Source organism: Tyto alba, unplaced genomic scaffold (assembly GCF_018691265.1).
Source record: "Tyto alba isolate M040663 unplaced genomic scaffold, T.alba_DEE_v4.0 Super-Scaffold_21, whole genome shotgun sequence".
In the NCBI taxonomy this organism is placed as follows: Eukaryota; Metazoa; Chordata; class Aves; order Strigiformes; family Tytonidae; genus Tyto; species Tyto alba.
In genome coordinates, this window is record NW_024881295.1 from 12,066,986 (window position 1) to 12,084,528 (window position 17,543).

Below are 17,543 nucleotides of genomic sequence, written 5' to 3' on the forward strand. Positions count from 1 at the left end.
ACCCCTACTGGGTAACATAGCTTTCTTGACTGTCTGAGCAGCGTTGGTTGTTTGTTGAGATAGTGGATAATGGAGAAGAAATAAGTCCAGTGCAAGATCAGGGACTAATATAGAAAAGGAATAGGCTCATGAGTTCACTAAATGCCTTCCATATGCCTGTATTTGTTTAATCTTGTCAGCCTTGATTGTAGTAGTAGTGAAGATACAGACTTCAGGATGTGCTGGCAGCCAGAGCATTGGTCCAGGATCCTTGAGAGTCCTTCTTCATTACAAAGGTGCTGAGCATGACAAGTGGCAACCATGTACTGAAACTAGTGACCCTGTGTGGAGTGATTCATCACTCAGAGCAAGAGGGTGAACCTCAGTGCTGTTGCTGACACCCATGGCCTTTGTCTGCAGAAGAGTGAGGACAGTTCCAGACTGTTCTGACAGAAGGAAGGAGGCAAAGGAGAGTGGGAATCCTCGTACTGCATGCATGCTGTGAATTAAAGTGTGCTTTACTCTCTGCTTTGTCATCTACATGGAAGTTTTTTCTGGCCAGAGGGTTCACAATGTGAAGGTGTCCCTGTCTTTCACTCCCTTTATAGCCTACAATAATGTTATCAGCTGAAATTTTCAATTGAAAGTGGTGGGTAACCAGGCTTCTCTGACTCCATTTTCCCCACTCTAGGGGTGACCTCAGGGAGAAAACAGTTTTCCTATCCTCAGAGTATTTTGCCCTTGTCTTCTCCATTTTCCAAAGGTTTCATTCTGTGGAAATTCCCTTCTGGCTGACTTGCAAGAGTCACCTGTGGGTGTTACTGCAATTGGACCAAATGTATACATGTATGTATGTACGAACTCATTCATGATCTCAGTATCTGTCTCTGATACTTATTTTAAGCACAGATGTTTGCCTTTTTTGCTGGCCCAGTTCCTTAAAGAAGTTGCCACTATATTAATTCTGAGGGCATTTCTGGCAGTAAGTAAAGGAACTACTTGACTCTTTTACACGTTACGTTAGTGAGAGGGAACCTCATCAATAAGGTGTTTTCTCGGCAATATGTATGCCCTTATGTTAGGGTTTCCTTTATTTGTCTTGAAAAAGCACAAAAATTTTACCTTGGGATTGTAAAAGTGGTATTTTACTGCCCAGCTTGTGGAGTTTTTGACTAATGCATAAAGATACTAGGGTGAATATATTTCCTTAGTAGTTCTCTGCTTATTTTGTCTTTCACTGTGTGTGACCAACCTCCTTTCAAGGGCAAACAAACTTGGCTGTCTTCCTGGCTCACAGCTGCTTTTATCTCTTAAGTTTTCTTTGAAAGAGAGAAGAGCAGCTCGAACACTCAACTTGGAGGTTGCTGCTCTGCTGGAGAGAGTGGAATTGGGTGTGGGAGGAGTGAAGTACTCGCTGGGCAGTGCCGGGGCTGTCAGTAATCAGCGCAGCCTGCAGCTCTTAGAGGGGCAGCTCTAGCTCATCTATCAGGTGCAGCCTGGAGCAAGGGTGAGTGTGGATGGTAATCAATACCCCACGGCTTGCCTGTGATGGAGCTGGCTGTGTGCTGGTGATGTGGAGGTAGAAGGGAGGAAGGGATCAGTTTTGGTAATGGGGATGTGATGAGGGCACTGGGTCCCTTCTGCCTTGCCATCAGAAGTGACTTCCATGTTCTTGTCACAGCACGGACTCAGAGCAGTCATTCCCTGTGTGATTATGACTAAGTCTCATTTGTGAAAATTGATGCTATTCTGTGTTTCACTAGAAAACTGTTGTTTTTTTTTTTTTAATCTTTGGGGTATAATGGTTTTATTTGTGTATGAATTCAGCTGTGTGATTGTATTCAAGTGTCCAGTCAGTTTGGCCACTTCTGTTTTCCTCTGATTCCTTTAGCACTAGCAACTGATTGCAGCAGAATTCTATTCCAGGTGGCACCGATTTATATTTTTCAAGTAACATATTTGTGCTGAGATACAGCATAGCAGGATAGCTGCTATCAGTCTCTAGAATGGCATGGAGGCCAAGAGACTGGAGGGACAGGAGAACAGGGGCCATACCAGTACTGGGGGAACTGAAGATTTGGATACCATTTAGATCTGGGCAGGCTGACCAATGGCCATGATAAGAGGCAGGAGGTGAGAGGGGCTGAGGCCATGGGGAAGGGGTCTTCATAATAGAGCTGAAGGAGGAATCTTATAGCTGAAGAAGAGGTCTTGTGATCAGGCTGGATTTCATTTGCCACTGCCTCTTCTCCCTCAGTGAGTTCTGCTTCCATTCGGTGAGTCATCACACTGACACCATTGGCTGCTGTCCTCTTGACAGCAGGCCCCCACTGCACTAGGATTTGTGCTGCCCTTTTGGCTTCTGCCCCCTTCATTGCCTTACAATTTACAGACATGTCCTTTTTGGTTGCACTCAGATCTGGAGACAATATGTGCGGTGGAGCCTGAGTGGCCCTGCTGTTGATTGAGAACTACCTTCCTCTGCTCTGTAACACTTGGGGGAATGAAGGGGAGCTCAGAGGGAGTAGAACTGCTGCTGTCACCTACCTGAGTGTTTCATCTCAAGTGTGCCAGCATCCTACCCACAAGGTGTACTCCCCTGCTCTCAACTTTCTCCTGTATGTTTCTGTTCAGAATGAATCTGCTCAAAAAAAGAATATTAATTGGGGGAGAACTTGCTGTTATTCTTTCTACCCTCATAGAATTCCTCTTTCTATTCCTTTTAGTACATTTGGTACTCGGATGTGTCAGGTTATATAGTATAAGATGTCCTGTCTATGTGCAGGGATGTTGCTGAGACTAACCTCTTCCTAGGCTGTCTTTTCTAAGAAGAGAAAGGAGTCAGAGTACTGGTTTAAAGCGACTGAGCTGGGGAAGACAGATTGCAGCAAACTCAGAATGTGGAGATCACATCTCCTGGAAAGCAATGTTTAGGGGAAGAGTTGTGTGCAGATGGGCAGAAGAAGGCTGTCTTAATACTATTTGTTGCATATTGTGTTGTATGGCTGCAACAATACCCTTTAATGTATTGAAAAGTAAAAACATTACATAAGAAAAATAAAAGCATTATGTAGAAAGAGTGGAAAAAGTACACAGGCTTAAAGAGTGTATAAGTGACTGACACAAGTAGATACAATACACGGTTAAACAGAAAATGGTACTGCTTGGTAATGAGTGATACATCCTTAGAAAAAATATTTATGCTTTATCTTATGCTTGTGCGCTGGGGCTTTATTGGGACTTGCTTTGCATTTAAACTTCACCTGGTATGTGATGTACGTGACTTTGTTAATCAGTTCTGCTTTGAAAAGTTGATCTGGTCAAATGGCATCTCTGAAGACTCACATGGATTTGAGTATCAAACTTACAGTTTTGCAAAGGAGAATTCCACAGTACTCTGGCAACTGAAGCTGCTTGTGATAGCAAAACATGTTGCCCAAAGGATATGGCTTTATCGACAGATTGGCATATCACAGTTGTAATTTTTATGTCTATGTCCTTGCCTGCTTACAGCCACAGTGAAATACTTAACAGTGTTTATTTGTGAGCTGTGTTAAGTAGGTCTGAGAGTGAAACACAATGGAAAGCAATGAGGCAGGTACACAATTTCTGTAGGTCTTGTCTCCCGCTTTATCTTTGCCAGGTTGAAACATCAAGCATTTTTTGAAGAGATATTTCAGAGAGATTCTGAGGCATAAAGTGGTACCCAGCATGTAAAATAACAAGTTCACAGTCTGTGCGAGCTCATTTGATGGGTATTTTGCTTTCAGTTATATTATGCAAACTTCGAGGGGACAAAAAAGATTCTATGGCATATGGAAAACACAAGAAAAAACACTGTCACAGTGGTTTGTGCTAGTTCTCTAGTTCTTTAATTCTCTAGTAATACAACCTATGAAACTCAAGAATCTTATTTTTGTTGGTGAATATGCATTGGATGTAGAAATCTGGTTTTAAAAAAAAGTTCACTTTTCATTAGAACTGCACTTCATATTATTAGAATGTGATGGATGTGTTTGGATGAGGAGGAAGTTCACAGTTATGTTTAGATATCTTCTCTGTGCAATTTATAACCTTAGCATTAGTCACATACCTAATCTCCAGTCCCTTTCAGGATATATAAATAAATAAAGTGTAGTACATGAGCAGTAAAATTTATGACCATTGATTGATCTCACTGGAGTTTCCTTCTTGCATTTCTGAATAGAGGGTACAGAAAAGAATTTCTTAAAACATGCACGATCTTGATTCTTTCCACAGACACATAGTAGCAGTAGGCTAAATCCTGCAGGCTTTCTCAGTCAAACTTGTTACTGAATATGATGATTAAATGGAGAAACTGAGATTTTCACCTCTAGGATGAAACTAGCTCCTGTGTAGAAGGTCTATCCAAAGCTTACGATCTTCTCTGAGCCCTGAGAGTCAGACGAAGTGCACAGTTTTTGTGCTACTGTGAATCCCTGGGATGCATTTCAGTCTCAAAAGATGCAAAAGTTAGCTTTACCACCTATAGTGTCCCCTTTACCTTAGCTGTTCTCTATTTTCACTTAGGTGTCTCAGATTTTTTTTTTTCCAGGCTGCTGATTAGGTACCTCCTGAGTTTTATCATGTTATCCTTAATTTTTTCCTACCTACCTGCAAGACCAACAAACACAATATTAACAAATTATGCTTCTTAACACATTTTTCCCCATTTCCCAGACCACGTAATAACATGTGTGCTGATTTCAAACTCTTTTGATACTTATCTTTTTGGTATTCATCAAAAAGAATTTTGACAAAAAGAATTTGTCAAGAAGATAAAAATTAATATTGATGTTGGTTCTGGCAATACTACTACAAATAATGAACCGTTGGATTAACCCTTTGAAGCTCAGCAGAAACTGGGAACTTCAGTGTGTTATCCCACAAATAAAAACCAAAGAGGAGGTTCCTATTTACCTAACACTGCATAATTTTGCCCTGTTCTGTGTTTGCACATGTACATGCATACACACATGTACAGAGTGTCAATGAAATGGTCTGTATGCCAAGGCTTGTTGCTGCTGCCTTGCTGCCGAACTTTCACAAAGTATCAGTTTTGCTCTTATTAGTAATGTAAACGATCTGAAAGCCTACTTTTGGGGTTTTGAAGTTGACTCAGAAGTAATTTCCTAGTTTACTAGTGTTTCTTATTCTAGCTGGGTTTCGTACTGCCTGACTTGATAGTGATCTTAACATAAATGTTACTTTTCTGAAAAATTGCATCAGAAATGAGATGTGTCCTCTAGTTTGTTAAATGTATTATGAAATAGCTACTTGAATATGTGGAAAAATGTTTTTGAAGGAGAGTACAGATATGTTAAGGTTAAAGACTTTGATACAGGTCTCTGAATGTCTCTCTGACTTCTGGGCAAAAATTTGTTTTTTAAGAAAAATTTATCCACAATTTTTTCAAAGTTTTGTTTTTTACCTTTGTGTTGGAAAATTCTCCTCCTCTCATGTTGCCTTGTGTAGTCATTAGATGAATCTGTGTTGTTTCTGGATAGCTGCTTGGGTTCAAGTCAGCCTCTCCTTGTGACTGAGAGTCTGTTGTTTGTTTGAAGCTGTGTCTACAGCCTCAGAAAACACTGAGGTATGTTTTCCTGTCTGGTTATGCTGACTGTGCTTTACTGTTTTCAAAGTAATGGTTAGTTATTCACTGATTGTTTTTTTTTTTCCTTCCTCCCCTCCTTCAAACTTTCCCAAGACAAGAAGGAGGGGGGAAAAAAAAAAAAAAAAAAAAAGGAACAAAAGCTAGGCTGGGAAGTTGCAGTGCCTACAAAAGGAGAAGGTTTGCCTGTGATAGGACCACCAATCCAAGCAGCAATTCACAGAGTTTCAGTCTGTAACCTCCAACGGGACGTTTGCAGTCCAGGTTCTGAGTTGTGCTCTGGAGAGAGAGAGGAAACATCCCTTCTGGTGGGAGTGATCTTGCTGGAAAAACTGTTGGGAATTTCTGTAGCACAAACCATAGTTATGATTATCGGTGAGGCAGTATCTTTACTGAGGATTGTGGTGTGCAAAAAGGTGGTGAAATTAGGGAAGCACAAGAAGATGACAACTGGGCCCCTGCATTTAGTTCAGCATCCCATAAGGGACAGGAAAAATGTAGTAAAATTATTGTGTCTGCTGGAATGAAACTTGAACATGTGTATACCCTTCTAGGGACAGAGTGATTTCTTTCTTGATTTTATGGAATCAGTTTTGCAGCATACTGTTCTGGAAAAAACAGTCTTAACTATCTTCCAGATTACTGTTGAACTGGGGAATGGTTAGTTGCATGAGTAGCTTCCTTTCAGACATTAAGGCTGATCCAGCTCAAAATGAGGGTGAGGGTGATGGTGATGGAAATAATTCTGCAGGGTCATTAATCTCCAGTGCCAATTATTTAATGTCAAAAACATGGAAAGAGTTGGGGTTTTAATTACTTCTGTTCACAGCTGTGAGTAGTGATTCACAAAAGTTATATTGCTAAGGTGTGGAAAGAAGAGGAAGAATATATGAAACATACTTCTCCCACAATCATTCAATTCCAGGTATCATGGTCTAGTAGCTTTATGCTACATTAGGTTCACTCAGTGTTTTCGTGCTTACAGAACTGATGTTGATGCCATCAGTGCTGTGCTTCATTTGCCTGGATTTGAGCTGGGAAAATGCCGAATGAGTAATGAGGAAAACACAACATTTTTCTCATCCAGAAATAAATTGTAGCACTGTGCTAGGTTTCTTTACTGTTTATGTTCTCTGGCTTCATCTAACAACACTTTTATTAGGTCTCTTCCGAACATGCTGATACCTGGTCTGGCTTTGTCTTCAGTGTGTAAGCTGCATGTAAGTGGGTGGAGTGCCTGCAGAGGTTCTCAGGAAAGTCTTACAGTAATGCTAGGGAAAAAAATGGTGGGAAAAATTAGTGACATTTGCTTTTTGATTTGGAAAAGGTTTCCTAAAAAAAAAAAAAAAAAAAAAGTTAACAGCAAGTAACTATGGACTCAAGAATAATGTTTTTAGAAAATCCTTGCTCAGTATGTCTTCCTCAAGAAGGAAGGATATGCAAGGATAACCTCAGAAAAGCAAAGGAGAAGCGGGAAAAGGAGGGCTGACTTGTGCTGCTCCCGGCGTGCGCCTCTGTGCCCCCGCTGCGGCAGCGAGCAGCATCACTGCTGCCTCCTCGAGATCTGCAGCGTGGCAGTTTAGCAAAACCAGAGGGAAGTGCTGCAGGCAGATGCTTGAAGCACCAATTGCTGGGGAGCCAGCCTGATTTTTGAGACTGGTTAAGAAGTCAGCAACTCCCAAGAAAGACAGAAGACGGCCACTTGCTTCAGCAGCACTGTGTCCAGAGCAGGAGCAGAAAGTGCTGATCCTGCTGACTTGCTCTGGGTGTGAAAATCTTTGCTACAATGGAGGTAGCAACTTCATATCTCTGTAATACCACCATGTGGTCATCCTGAAATCTGAAGCGGTGCTTGATGCAGTGAGGCAATCTTTCCTCTGAAGATCCACTCAACCATCTCCCACTCTCACAGGCTGCTTCAAATCGGGATTTTCTTGTGTATTATTCTTTCATGGGAAAGAATGTACTGTCCCACGATTTCAGTTTTTCCTCTCTCCTTCCCGTACTGTAACACAGCAGATGATTTAGAAATTAAAAAATGGCTACCAGTTGCTTACTGACCCTGGGAAAAGGATCGAAGTATTTTGCAACCTTGACATAATTTGTCTCTTCCTCCAGTTTTTATGACCCCTTTTTTTCCTTCCCTCTGAAAAAACAAACAAGCAAAAAACTAAAAAGAAAAAATTAATCTGTTATGTGGCTAGTTCCATATGCAACACAAGTAATGAGCTCATCTAAGAATGATGTTTAAAAATGACCCATATTCTGAGAGTTAAGTAGCTCAGCTTCCTCAGTGTTGGACTGACAATCATAGGCTGATTAAATTTTTACACAATTCTCTTGGTGGAGCCAAGTCGCACTTTTGACCTCTTCCAAAGGGACTGCTTAATGAACAAAGACTGATTCTGTTTGAATGAAGTGATCTGCCTCTGTTGACAGTGTAAATAATAACCAGGTTCTGGCTTTAATAATATTTTAATCGTAATGAGTAGCATTTAATTCCAAAATGGTTCCAACTATTTCAATTCATACATGTATTGATCCATTTAATGCAGGTCCAATTATTTTAATACATCCCAGTCTTTTAATTCCTTTTGAAAAACAAAACAAAAAATCCAACCCACTGCATAGATGATGTACTAATCAAAACTTGGGACTGAAGAAATTCAATTCAATCAGTTTCTATCACCCTTGGTGTCACCAGTTATTCCACAGCATATCGCAGGCTACCTGTACAGTAATCATTTATATTAAGGATGTTGTAAAATAGCCTATAAGAAACAGTTTCACCATCTCTAATGCAGGATTGAAAAGAGTCTTTTAAAGTAGAAAAAAACTGTTGTTAAAATAGGGACAGGTCTAAGATTCTTAATTTGAACAATTAAACTTATTTTGTATTTATAAAAGCATTTACAGGAAATAGTGACTTTATGGCATAATTGTTACTTGAATCAGCCCTATTGTTAGGATTAAAATGCATATAAATGTGTTCTTTTTGTTCAGATGTTTTAACATTCAAGGAGAAAAATTATTGTATAATGAACAACAGTTTTAACTATTGTCTTATCACCATTGTCTCATTCTTTAGTGAGCTTCTGATGTCATGACTTTCAAATTTTGATGGCATATATGATTCCTAGCTTGAGGATTTTTTAACGTTTTACTATGAAGATAGGTTTTAGTTAGAGAAACACTTCTTAACTGGATCTAACTAAGGATATATAGTTTTCATAGCAATTGAAGTTGGAAACCAATTTCTCTAAAGTTTTCATAAGAACTGATCAGTAGAGAGTCCAGATTCTGGGGGAAGTTGTTCCTAAATTGAAGCTTAGTTTAAATGGTGTGTTTCAGGTCTGAGTTTGAGTCTGGTTATTGAACTTCACACAGCTCCACAAAAATATTTTGTTTTTCAGTATAGGACTTTCTCTGAGTGTGGAAAAATAGAGATAACAGTAAGAGCATTGAAACAGAAGTTTTCATATCCCACAGAAAGATTTTATTTCATGTTACTTCAGCCATTATTTTTATATTCTGTATACAACAAGATGATGTGTCATACCTAACCACAGCTTTTTGCTAGTTGCATTGGAAAAGCAACATAGAGCAGTCACTTTTCTATATGATAATGAAGCTAGACAACAAAATTACTTAACTTTGTAACTCTGAACAAAGAGAGTCTACCATACCTGTCAAACTCTATTTGTAAGTGAGCTTAATGACTCAAACCCAGCATAATTCTGGAAAGCAAAGATGACAGCTACTGAAGATATTCAATAGTGTATTACAGGAAATGGATTTTTTTCATAGTATCAATATATTAACTTTCAAATAGGTTTAGAAAGCCATTCAGTAAAATCCAGACTTGATAATAACATCCTGTTGAAAGTGAATGGAAGCTTTGCCAACCTAATGTTTAAAGCTCTCACCAAGAATCTTATTTATTTGAAAAATATTTGTATTATCTTAATAGAAATTGAAACTATTAATTCAAAATTTACTGTTCAATAAAAGAACATTTTATGTTCCATGAATATTATGTGTTTTCTTAGTTTTAGCCCAAGCTTTTAAAAGTGAAATCAATTTCAACTCTATTCATCATGAAAAAATACAAATTCTGTCTTCTATGAAGCTGTCATAGTTCCTGAGAAATATTAGACCCTAGGGCCCACTACTCCGTTTAAAACATTCTTCATGTTAATATCATCTTTTTTTCTAACATTCCTCTTGCTTGTTTGATGACTTATTCTTCCCCCTCTCATTTAGTGAAATTCAATATTATGTCCCTATTATGTTTCTTTTAAAGACAAGTTAAGAGAAGACACTAAAAAGCAGAGATTTAGTATTTTTATTTTTAAAGATAATGTTGCCATGTTTATCACATTGTCTACATTCTTGATTTTCCTCCTTTGTACTTTTTGTTTTCTTGAATATTCTGTGAAAGATGTAGAGCATACAGATGAATTGGAAGAGAACCAAAGCCATGTAAGATTTGATTCTCCAAAAATATTTATGTCCCTAAAGATGTGGATACATACTGGGATTTTAAAAAATGCATAGAGGCACTTAGTTTTTGCTATTTAACTAGGCTTCACCCATCAGTCTTCATATTCTGAAATGTCTGAAGTTATGATGTTTGGGGTTCTGATGAATTAATTTGTAAATTCTTCTTTTTCTTATTTTTTTTCTTTTTCTTCTTTTTTTCGATTTCTTGTTAAATCCACTCTTTTCCTGACTTATTCTCTCAGGACTGTGCTTGTATCCAGGCTTACCATGAGTAAATCTTTCTTCTCTAAGAGGTCTAAGTGCAGCCAGTTGTAAGTGCACAGGAGGAGGAAGGGTAGCAGAGTTGTCTTCTCAAGGGTATGCACAGGGAAACAAGTGTCTGTGTAGGCAGTTTCTCGACGTACTCTGACTGATGAATTAACTAATATAGTTCAGAATATGAGTTGATCACTGATGATTTAGAGCCTGAGGGTATTTTTCTTTCTTGCACCAATTTTTTTTTTTTTTTTTTTTTTTTTTTTTTAGGTTGAACAGTTCATATCAACTGTAGGTGGGATTCTTGTCACCTAACTCTAGTTATCCTAAAGTTAAGTGCCCATTTTCAGCTAATTGTCTAGACACTATCGTCAATGGAGAAATAGAGACACTTCAAGTGTGTGATTCATCCCATCCTAAAATAGATGTCTAAGCTGGGATGAATTGGAAGTAGCTGTCTTTCTCCACCAAATAGCAGGAGAGCACTGACAACTGGTTAGACAAAAAGCAGCTAAAGAGAGGTGAGATGGTCCCCATCTGAGTTACTGATATATCCCTCTCTGTTGTTTCACTGATCTGGGAGATGAGTAGAATCTTTCAGTGTTTGCCAAATAGGGCAAGCATGTTAAATAGATGTATCAAATAGTATCAGGTCCACCAGGTTCACGAGTACCTAAGGCAGAAAATAATGCATACGGTTCCACTGAACCTATGCATAGACAGTCTGTACTTTGTTTTGATTTGGCAAATGGTAGCTTGAAGAGCAAAAGCTGATGTGTAAAGCATTGTACATATTTCAGGTTGGGATCAAGCCTAAAAATCATCATCTACCCACAGTGAAGACTCCACTTGGTTACTCCTCTGTACAAACAACGTCACAGTGACACTTCAGAGCTATCCTATCACTTTCTCATTTCTTTTCTGAAAAGTAAATATTCTAGCTGTAAAACAAATTAAGCGCACAATGAGTGTATAATATAACTCAAAAGTAACTTGAATGGAAAGCATTTCAAACTGGCAGAAATATTAGACAAGTTTAATACGATATGAATGGTTTTCTCAATAAAACTCAGAATAAATATCCATTAGAACATGAATGAAGGTTGAAACTTTTCTCAGCAAAGAGAGTAATCAGTAACATTTTTACAGCAGAAACTCTGTGCAGTAACTTTGATTTCCATGTATTATTTGTGAAATTAAGGGAACATGGAGTTTAATATTAAACTTAGCAAAAATGTTTATATTTTGATGCATATTTTATAACAGAAACAAATAAACCAAAGATAATTATTAAGTTTTCATTTGATTCTCTAGAACTAAGCTTCTGCTGAATGTTTTTCATAATTGGACAATAATGTTTTTCTGTTGATAATGAACTCTTCACTGAGCAAGTGATGGACAAAACAACCATTGCTGTGATACAGGGTGTCATCTCTATGAAAGTTTGCTTAACAATTCAAGGGAACAAACATGTTTATTAAGCCTGCACTGATACTGGGCTGAGGTAGGAGAAAATAACACTGTCAAGTTTCCTTTAGTGTCCACCCATCTCTAAAATAGTTTTCTCGGATTTTGCTAGCAATGTAAATATGCCAGCAGGCAAATTTACCCTGTTTCTATCATACATTTTGATGCCTGAACTGCTCATTGTTTTTTTTTCTTCTTCCCTTTATTACTCTAGTTCAAGGAAAGGAATACCCAAGGACAGGTGTTTCTGCTAGCTTGTTAACTGAATTTTCTTTTATTCATATTTAAAAGCACTTATGCTCATTATGCTTACATTTTACTGACACCATCTTAAAGTAAGAACTGTAAATTTTAAAATCCCATGCTCAGTACGTACAGAAATCTGTGCTGCAAGACCAGTTCTACTTGCTTAATACACATCAAGGTGTAAAGAGACCAGTCAGTTAACTGATATAATCATATACACAATGCAGCCATCTTGTCTCATCTAGTTGGTCCTTCAGTTATGCAAAACATCACGCTGTAGATGTTTCAAACCCAGAAGATTCTTCTGTTTTACTTTCATTAGGACATAACTTCTGTTAGCATTCTGATTTTTGTCTTAATTTTTGTGTTAATTAAGATAATTTATTTCTCTTACCAAACTGTGACTATAAAGACATACACATCATGATTATCTTTTTCATCCTTTTAATAATAATAATAATAATAAAACCCATTGCAATTAATTTTCCATTTATTACTGTGATATATATATATTTATTTTTTTACAAAGGAATTTGACAAGCAGATTTCTGGAGTTCGTAATGGAGTTGAAACAATAGCCTATGCATGTCACTATACATGCATAGCAAAATGATGAACATAAATCGCGTACCCACACACACACACAGAAAACAAGGCACTGTTAAGACTGTACAAGTAATAAATGACCAAGAGGTTATTGATACATTAAAAACTGAGCTCCTAATGAAAACTGTATTGGTAGTCATTTTAACACCCTAAAGCTGTGCATTATTTTGGGGTTCTCTGCTTAAAAGCCCAACTGTGTCCCTTTTTCCATATGTATTAGACCCCACATTTGTCGGTGAATAAATTGCTCCGATGTTGTTGCTGGAACGAACTAAAAAGTCAGCCAAGCGTTGTGTCACACATGTAGCGGTATTGCATTTCCGTTTCTCCAGATGGTGACTACTAAGGTGAAACAAAAAGAGCCAAGATTAAGTCAAATGATGAGCAATCAAGTGTGCTACTTCTAAAAGGCATTTGAGCTGTGCTAATGTGGGAGTTCTTTTAATGTGTGCACAATAGAAGAACATTACAATCTTCCTACCACCTACTTTGTGCCTGGAAAAAAGTCTTGTGGTGTATGCTATTATCAGTTTTAATGATGTGGGTTATTTGAATGCGAGAACCTTAACAGTCATATGTCATTTTTATTGATATTCTGCATAGCAGTATATGACATCTAGAAAACCTGTAATGATAGTATAGTTAAGCCAGTAAGTGAAAACAATGACTAAATGTTTACCTTTAAGCTAAACTTCTAAATCTATTTAGAGCTCTCGCTGATATCATGAGGATTACTAACATAATGACAATCACTAACATTTTTATTTAGTTCTCTTGTTCCCACGGAATTATATCCTACTCTCACTGAAGTGAACAGTAATCTTCCAGTCCACATTAAGTGGATTGAGCCCAAAGACTCTTTCTCCCAACTACGTCACATATCATGAGAGGTGGCAGGCATTGCCAACTTCTGCCAACTTCAGTACCACTTAAGATTTACCTCTGTCTAAACAGAGATTTCTTGTCTACTGAAAAGCTGCTAAATTTTTATTGAAACACCAGCAACTTGAAAGTGCTGTTGTGGTAGGAGATAGTAGTTTGCTGAATGAGACTTTAAAGAGTGTCCATGGAAGAATCTGTAACTAAAAATAACATTTTATGGTCTGAACCAACAGACCACTTACAAAACTCCATGTAGAGCTTCTGTAGCATGAGATATATATGTATTTTTAATCACAAACTGTTAGTGTGAGAGACCTTGGGTTTTCAAATTTCTTTCTTAGACCACTGTGTTGTTCCTTCAGACAGAAATACTTGTTTTCTGAGATTTTTTTATTGAGTTATTGTTAATTTTCTTGAGCTTCTTCATGCTGATGTGGCATAAGATAGACAACAGTTTGCAGCAAAAATTTGCTGTGAAGAGTGACAATTTCCCAGTTTCAAACTCTAAGCAATTATCAGTGGGTTTCTTTTCCCATTGACTCATTAAATCTGTTACCTAAAATGTCATCTATTCCTTTAGAGTTATTTATATTGCTCTAAGAATCCAAATGGAATAGCAGTTGTGAGAGAAATATCTGTGTTATACTTGTTCTTCATTGGCAAATAGGCAGCAAATTCAAAGCAACTATTATTTTAAATATGTAATTGTATTTAAAGGAAATGGTTGTATAGAACTTGATATAGTGTCTCTTAGTTTTCCTTTAAAAGAATATGTGCTTCAGTTAGTTCACCAAGGCCCCAGAGAAGCAGGTAAGGCATACCACACACATAAAGGTGATGCCTTGTGTTTGAGTATTATTTTTTCTTTTTTTTTTAAGTAATAGTTGTAAAAATGTGGAACTTAGTCTCTGTTATCAAAATATTTTGAAATATAACCAAATTGTCATATAATAATGATTTTTTTTTTAACATAAAGGAACAGGCAACTATAGAGACACATGTATTTACTGAATCTATTCATAGCAGAATTGTCAGTGAAATAAATTAACTCAAAAACCTGATGAGCATAGAATAGTTTGGTGCTGTTTACCTTCAGTACAAATTCAAAATATTTTTTGAAATGCTTTTGTATTAATAAAAATAATAATTGAAAATGGATTTATGGATCTCTAAACATGAATGCATTTCAGACAAGTTAAATTATATCAGAGCCAATTGCTTCTTTTCCTTCTTCCCATAATTAAATTGATATTTAACTCTGTAATGAAATATTACTGACAGGAAACAGTCATATTATAAAATAATTCCATTCTAGCAGAGCATTAGTGTTATTAAGAAGGGTATATTTTCTTTTTTTCCCCTTCAGGCTTGACAGATTTAAAAAAGAAGGCCCTCTCAAAATACACCTTCTCAAGGTAACGTAGTATTTGTAGCTTTTTTAATTTGTGAAAGTGTTATAATTGTAAAGTGATCAGAAACTTTTGTCTCTGGATTTCACTTTCTGCCCTGAATGTTTTGATCTTTATACTTACAGAATGGTTCTATTTACAATAAGAAGGATATTTTAAGCTCTTTTTGAGAATAATCAACAGACACAGAGTCTCAAGTAACAGATACCACTGGCACAAAGTTTACTTCATAATTTAAACCTAGCTGAGATGGCTAGAATAAACACGGAAAATCAATACCTTTTTGTCTTTGCTGCTGTTTGTTTTGGCATTTCCTCACTAAGTCCTGAGAGTGTATTCCGTGACATTTCTGGCAATATCCATCCTTGTCTCTTGGAAGTACCATCAGATAGATCATCAGCCACAGATAGTAATCTTTAAACAACAATAAAATACCCTGTGACATTGAATAGCTCTGTTTTCACTCATGTTATTTGAGACATGAAAGCAAAAGAAATTAATGCAATAATCTGAACACATTTTCCCCTAAAAAGAGATAAATACGATTATTTATTACTCACTTCTCAATAGGTGTAGCTTCCAAACAGCTCAGAGTGACAGAAAGTGCAATGAAGAAAACTGACAGCTTTAGGTTGCACATCTTTGCTTCCAAACTTTCTGAAAAGAATAATGATTCAACACTGAAAGCAAACCCAGATACCCTTCAGCATATCCTATTACTGATGCCCATTCTGTCCTAAATCAACAGCAGCTAGTCTTTTTTACAGGCTAGAATGAAAAAATGATCCTCCTAAGTTTAGTGACACAATGCAGTTTCAGACATATAGCTCTCAACAGTAAATGTTCATTTTCCATCTAGTATCTTCAATCCTTTCCCTTATCTCTGGTTTGTATTTCCCAACAAGTCCCAGTCTCAAATCCCGGTTCCAGCTGCAATTTACCTTGAAGTTATCTTAGCCTTTTCCTGAGACATGCTATTGATGAATAATGAGAAACATTGTGCTTTTCTGAAAGCACATCTGTTGCTCTGCATCTTAAGTAAGAAAATAAGGGAAATTGTTTACCTTTTAGTGGTCAGGGAGCTAACTGAAGAAGCACGCCTGTGTTAGCAAGAAGGGTGCATGCAACAATTCCACGCTTGCATCTGGCTCTGGAGTATCCCTTTTCCCTGTTCCTTGCTGACAAGTAATACGGCTCTTATATACCCTTCACACCTTTCTCAGCTCTGACATCAGGCAGCACAGAGAGACTGTCATTAATTCCCATCCCTATAGAAGGAAAGTACCCCAGAGAGGAGCAGAAGCAGATAGGTCATTATTACATTAGCACATCAGTAAATATTAACTCTCGTGAAGATACTGTAATAGCATATTGCACATCAGAACTGTAGCCTCAATTTTACAGTTCTGATAAGATGCTGAGGTAATATTCCCTGTGGGTGTTTGCAAGGGCTAAATAAGGTAACAAAAGTTATAAAGAAAGCCAAAGTAAATGAAACACCAGATCACCTGTAATTGAAATACAAGAAAACAGATATCTTAGAAAAGATAGGATAGTTAAAATTGTGGAGGTTTGTTGTAGAATTATATAGTGATCAAAACAGAAAAAATGTTTGAAGGGATAAAAGCTGTATGAGGAATAAGAAGAGTGAAAATTATTTAAATTGACAGATAGGGTGATCATTCAGATCAGGTAACAAGACAGAAATTATGTACATTTTTCAGTAAAGTATAAATATGAATTAAAATTCTGTCATTATTAATGTAAAATCTTATCTTTTAGTAAAACTAGTAGATTCTTTATGTCATGCACAAAAATTCTGTCAATTAACATTTTCAAGAAGGCAAAGACCTAAGATTAAAAATCTAGGAAATGCCAGAATAAAGGCAGCCAAATTTATTTCTCTGGTGTGCACAGATTATGGTTCAGGGAAAAATATACAGCTTTTAATAGAATAAATCCAGTGTTAATGAATTACCTGATTGCAGATTTCCAAGGATACAGATTAGAATAATTTTTTCCTGATTTCAGTGGGAATTAGGCAAATTACTTTTTAATTTATGCCCCCGCCCCCATCTCATTAGTTGCCTTTAGGTGTCCAAATGCATTTGGAAAGCAAGTCTTTCAATTATTTACAGAGGTCAAGATGCTGGCACAGAAACTGAAGCAAAGTTTTCTGTAATAAAAAGTTATCATACGCATCTTCTTCCATATCCCAGGTGAACATGAATTAATTAATAACTGCTTCAATGCCAAGTACGTTGCCTTAACTGGAAGTCCCCTTCTTTGTTGGTTTAGTTTGTAACACCAGATTTTCACTGAAATGGCTAAAGTTCTGGTGTTGACTTTCTTCAGACATCTGTGCTACTTGAGTTGAATACAGAAGGAATATTTATCTGGGATGGTAGCCTCTTAACCTGGTACAACAGCTAGTCTGCAAATAAGATTCTAGCAAGTGACAAAATATTTTTGTTGTTGTTGTTGGTTTAGGGTTTTTTGTTTGTTTGTTGTTTTTTGTTTGTTTGTTTGATTGATTTTTTTTTTGAAAAAGGATGCTGCTTCTG

The 17,543-nt window shown here is 37.0% G+C and overlaps 2 protein-coding genes across 2 annotated transcripts in view; one reads left to right on the forward strand and one right to left on the reverse strand.

Annotated features, from left to right (window-relative positions):
* The first annotated feature begins 1,443 nt into the window (after window positions 1–1,443).
* The window catches only part of SLCO1A2 (solute carrier organic anion transporter family member 1A2), a 49,675-nt gene continuing 33,575 nt past the window's right edge, over window positions 1,444–17,543 (forward strand). The window contains exons 1-2 of the mRNA XM_009963881.3: window positions 1,444–1,486; window positions 14,937–14,985. The gene's annotated coding sequence lies outside the window, so the exon portion shown is untranslated. The remainder of the gene's footprint in view (window positions 1,487–14,936; window positions 14,986–17,543) is intronic.
* Window positions 12,559–16,156, reverse strand: LOC104358303 (islet amyloid polypeptide). The gene is made up of 4 exons (XM_009963880.2): window positions 16,044–16,156; window positions 15,540–15,636; window positions 15,259–15,393; window positions 12,559–13,030 (listed from the first exon to the last, which is right to left on the reverse strand). The coding sequence occupies exons 2-4, from the start codon at window positions 15,617–15,619 to the stop codon at window positions 12,838–12,840; spliced, it is 408 nt and encodes a 135-aa protein (XP_009962182.1). The 5' UTR covers window positions 15,620–15,636; window positions 16,044–16,156; the 3' UTR covers window positions 12,559–12,837.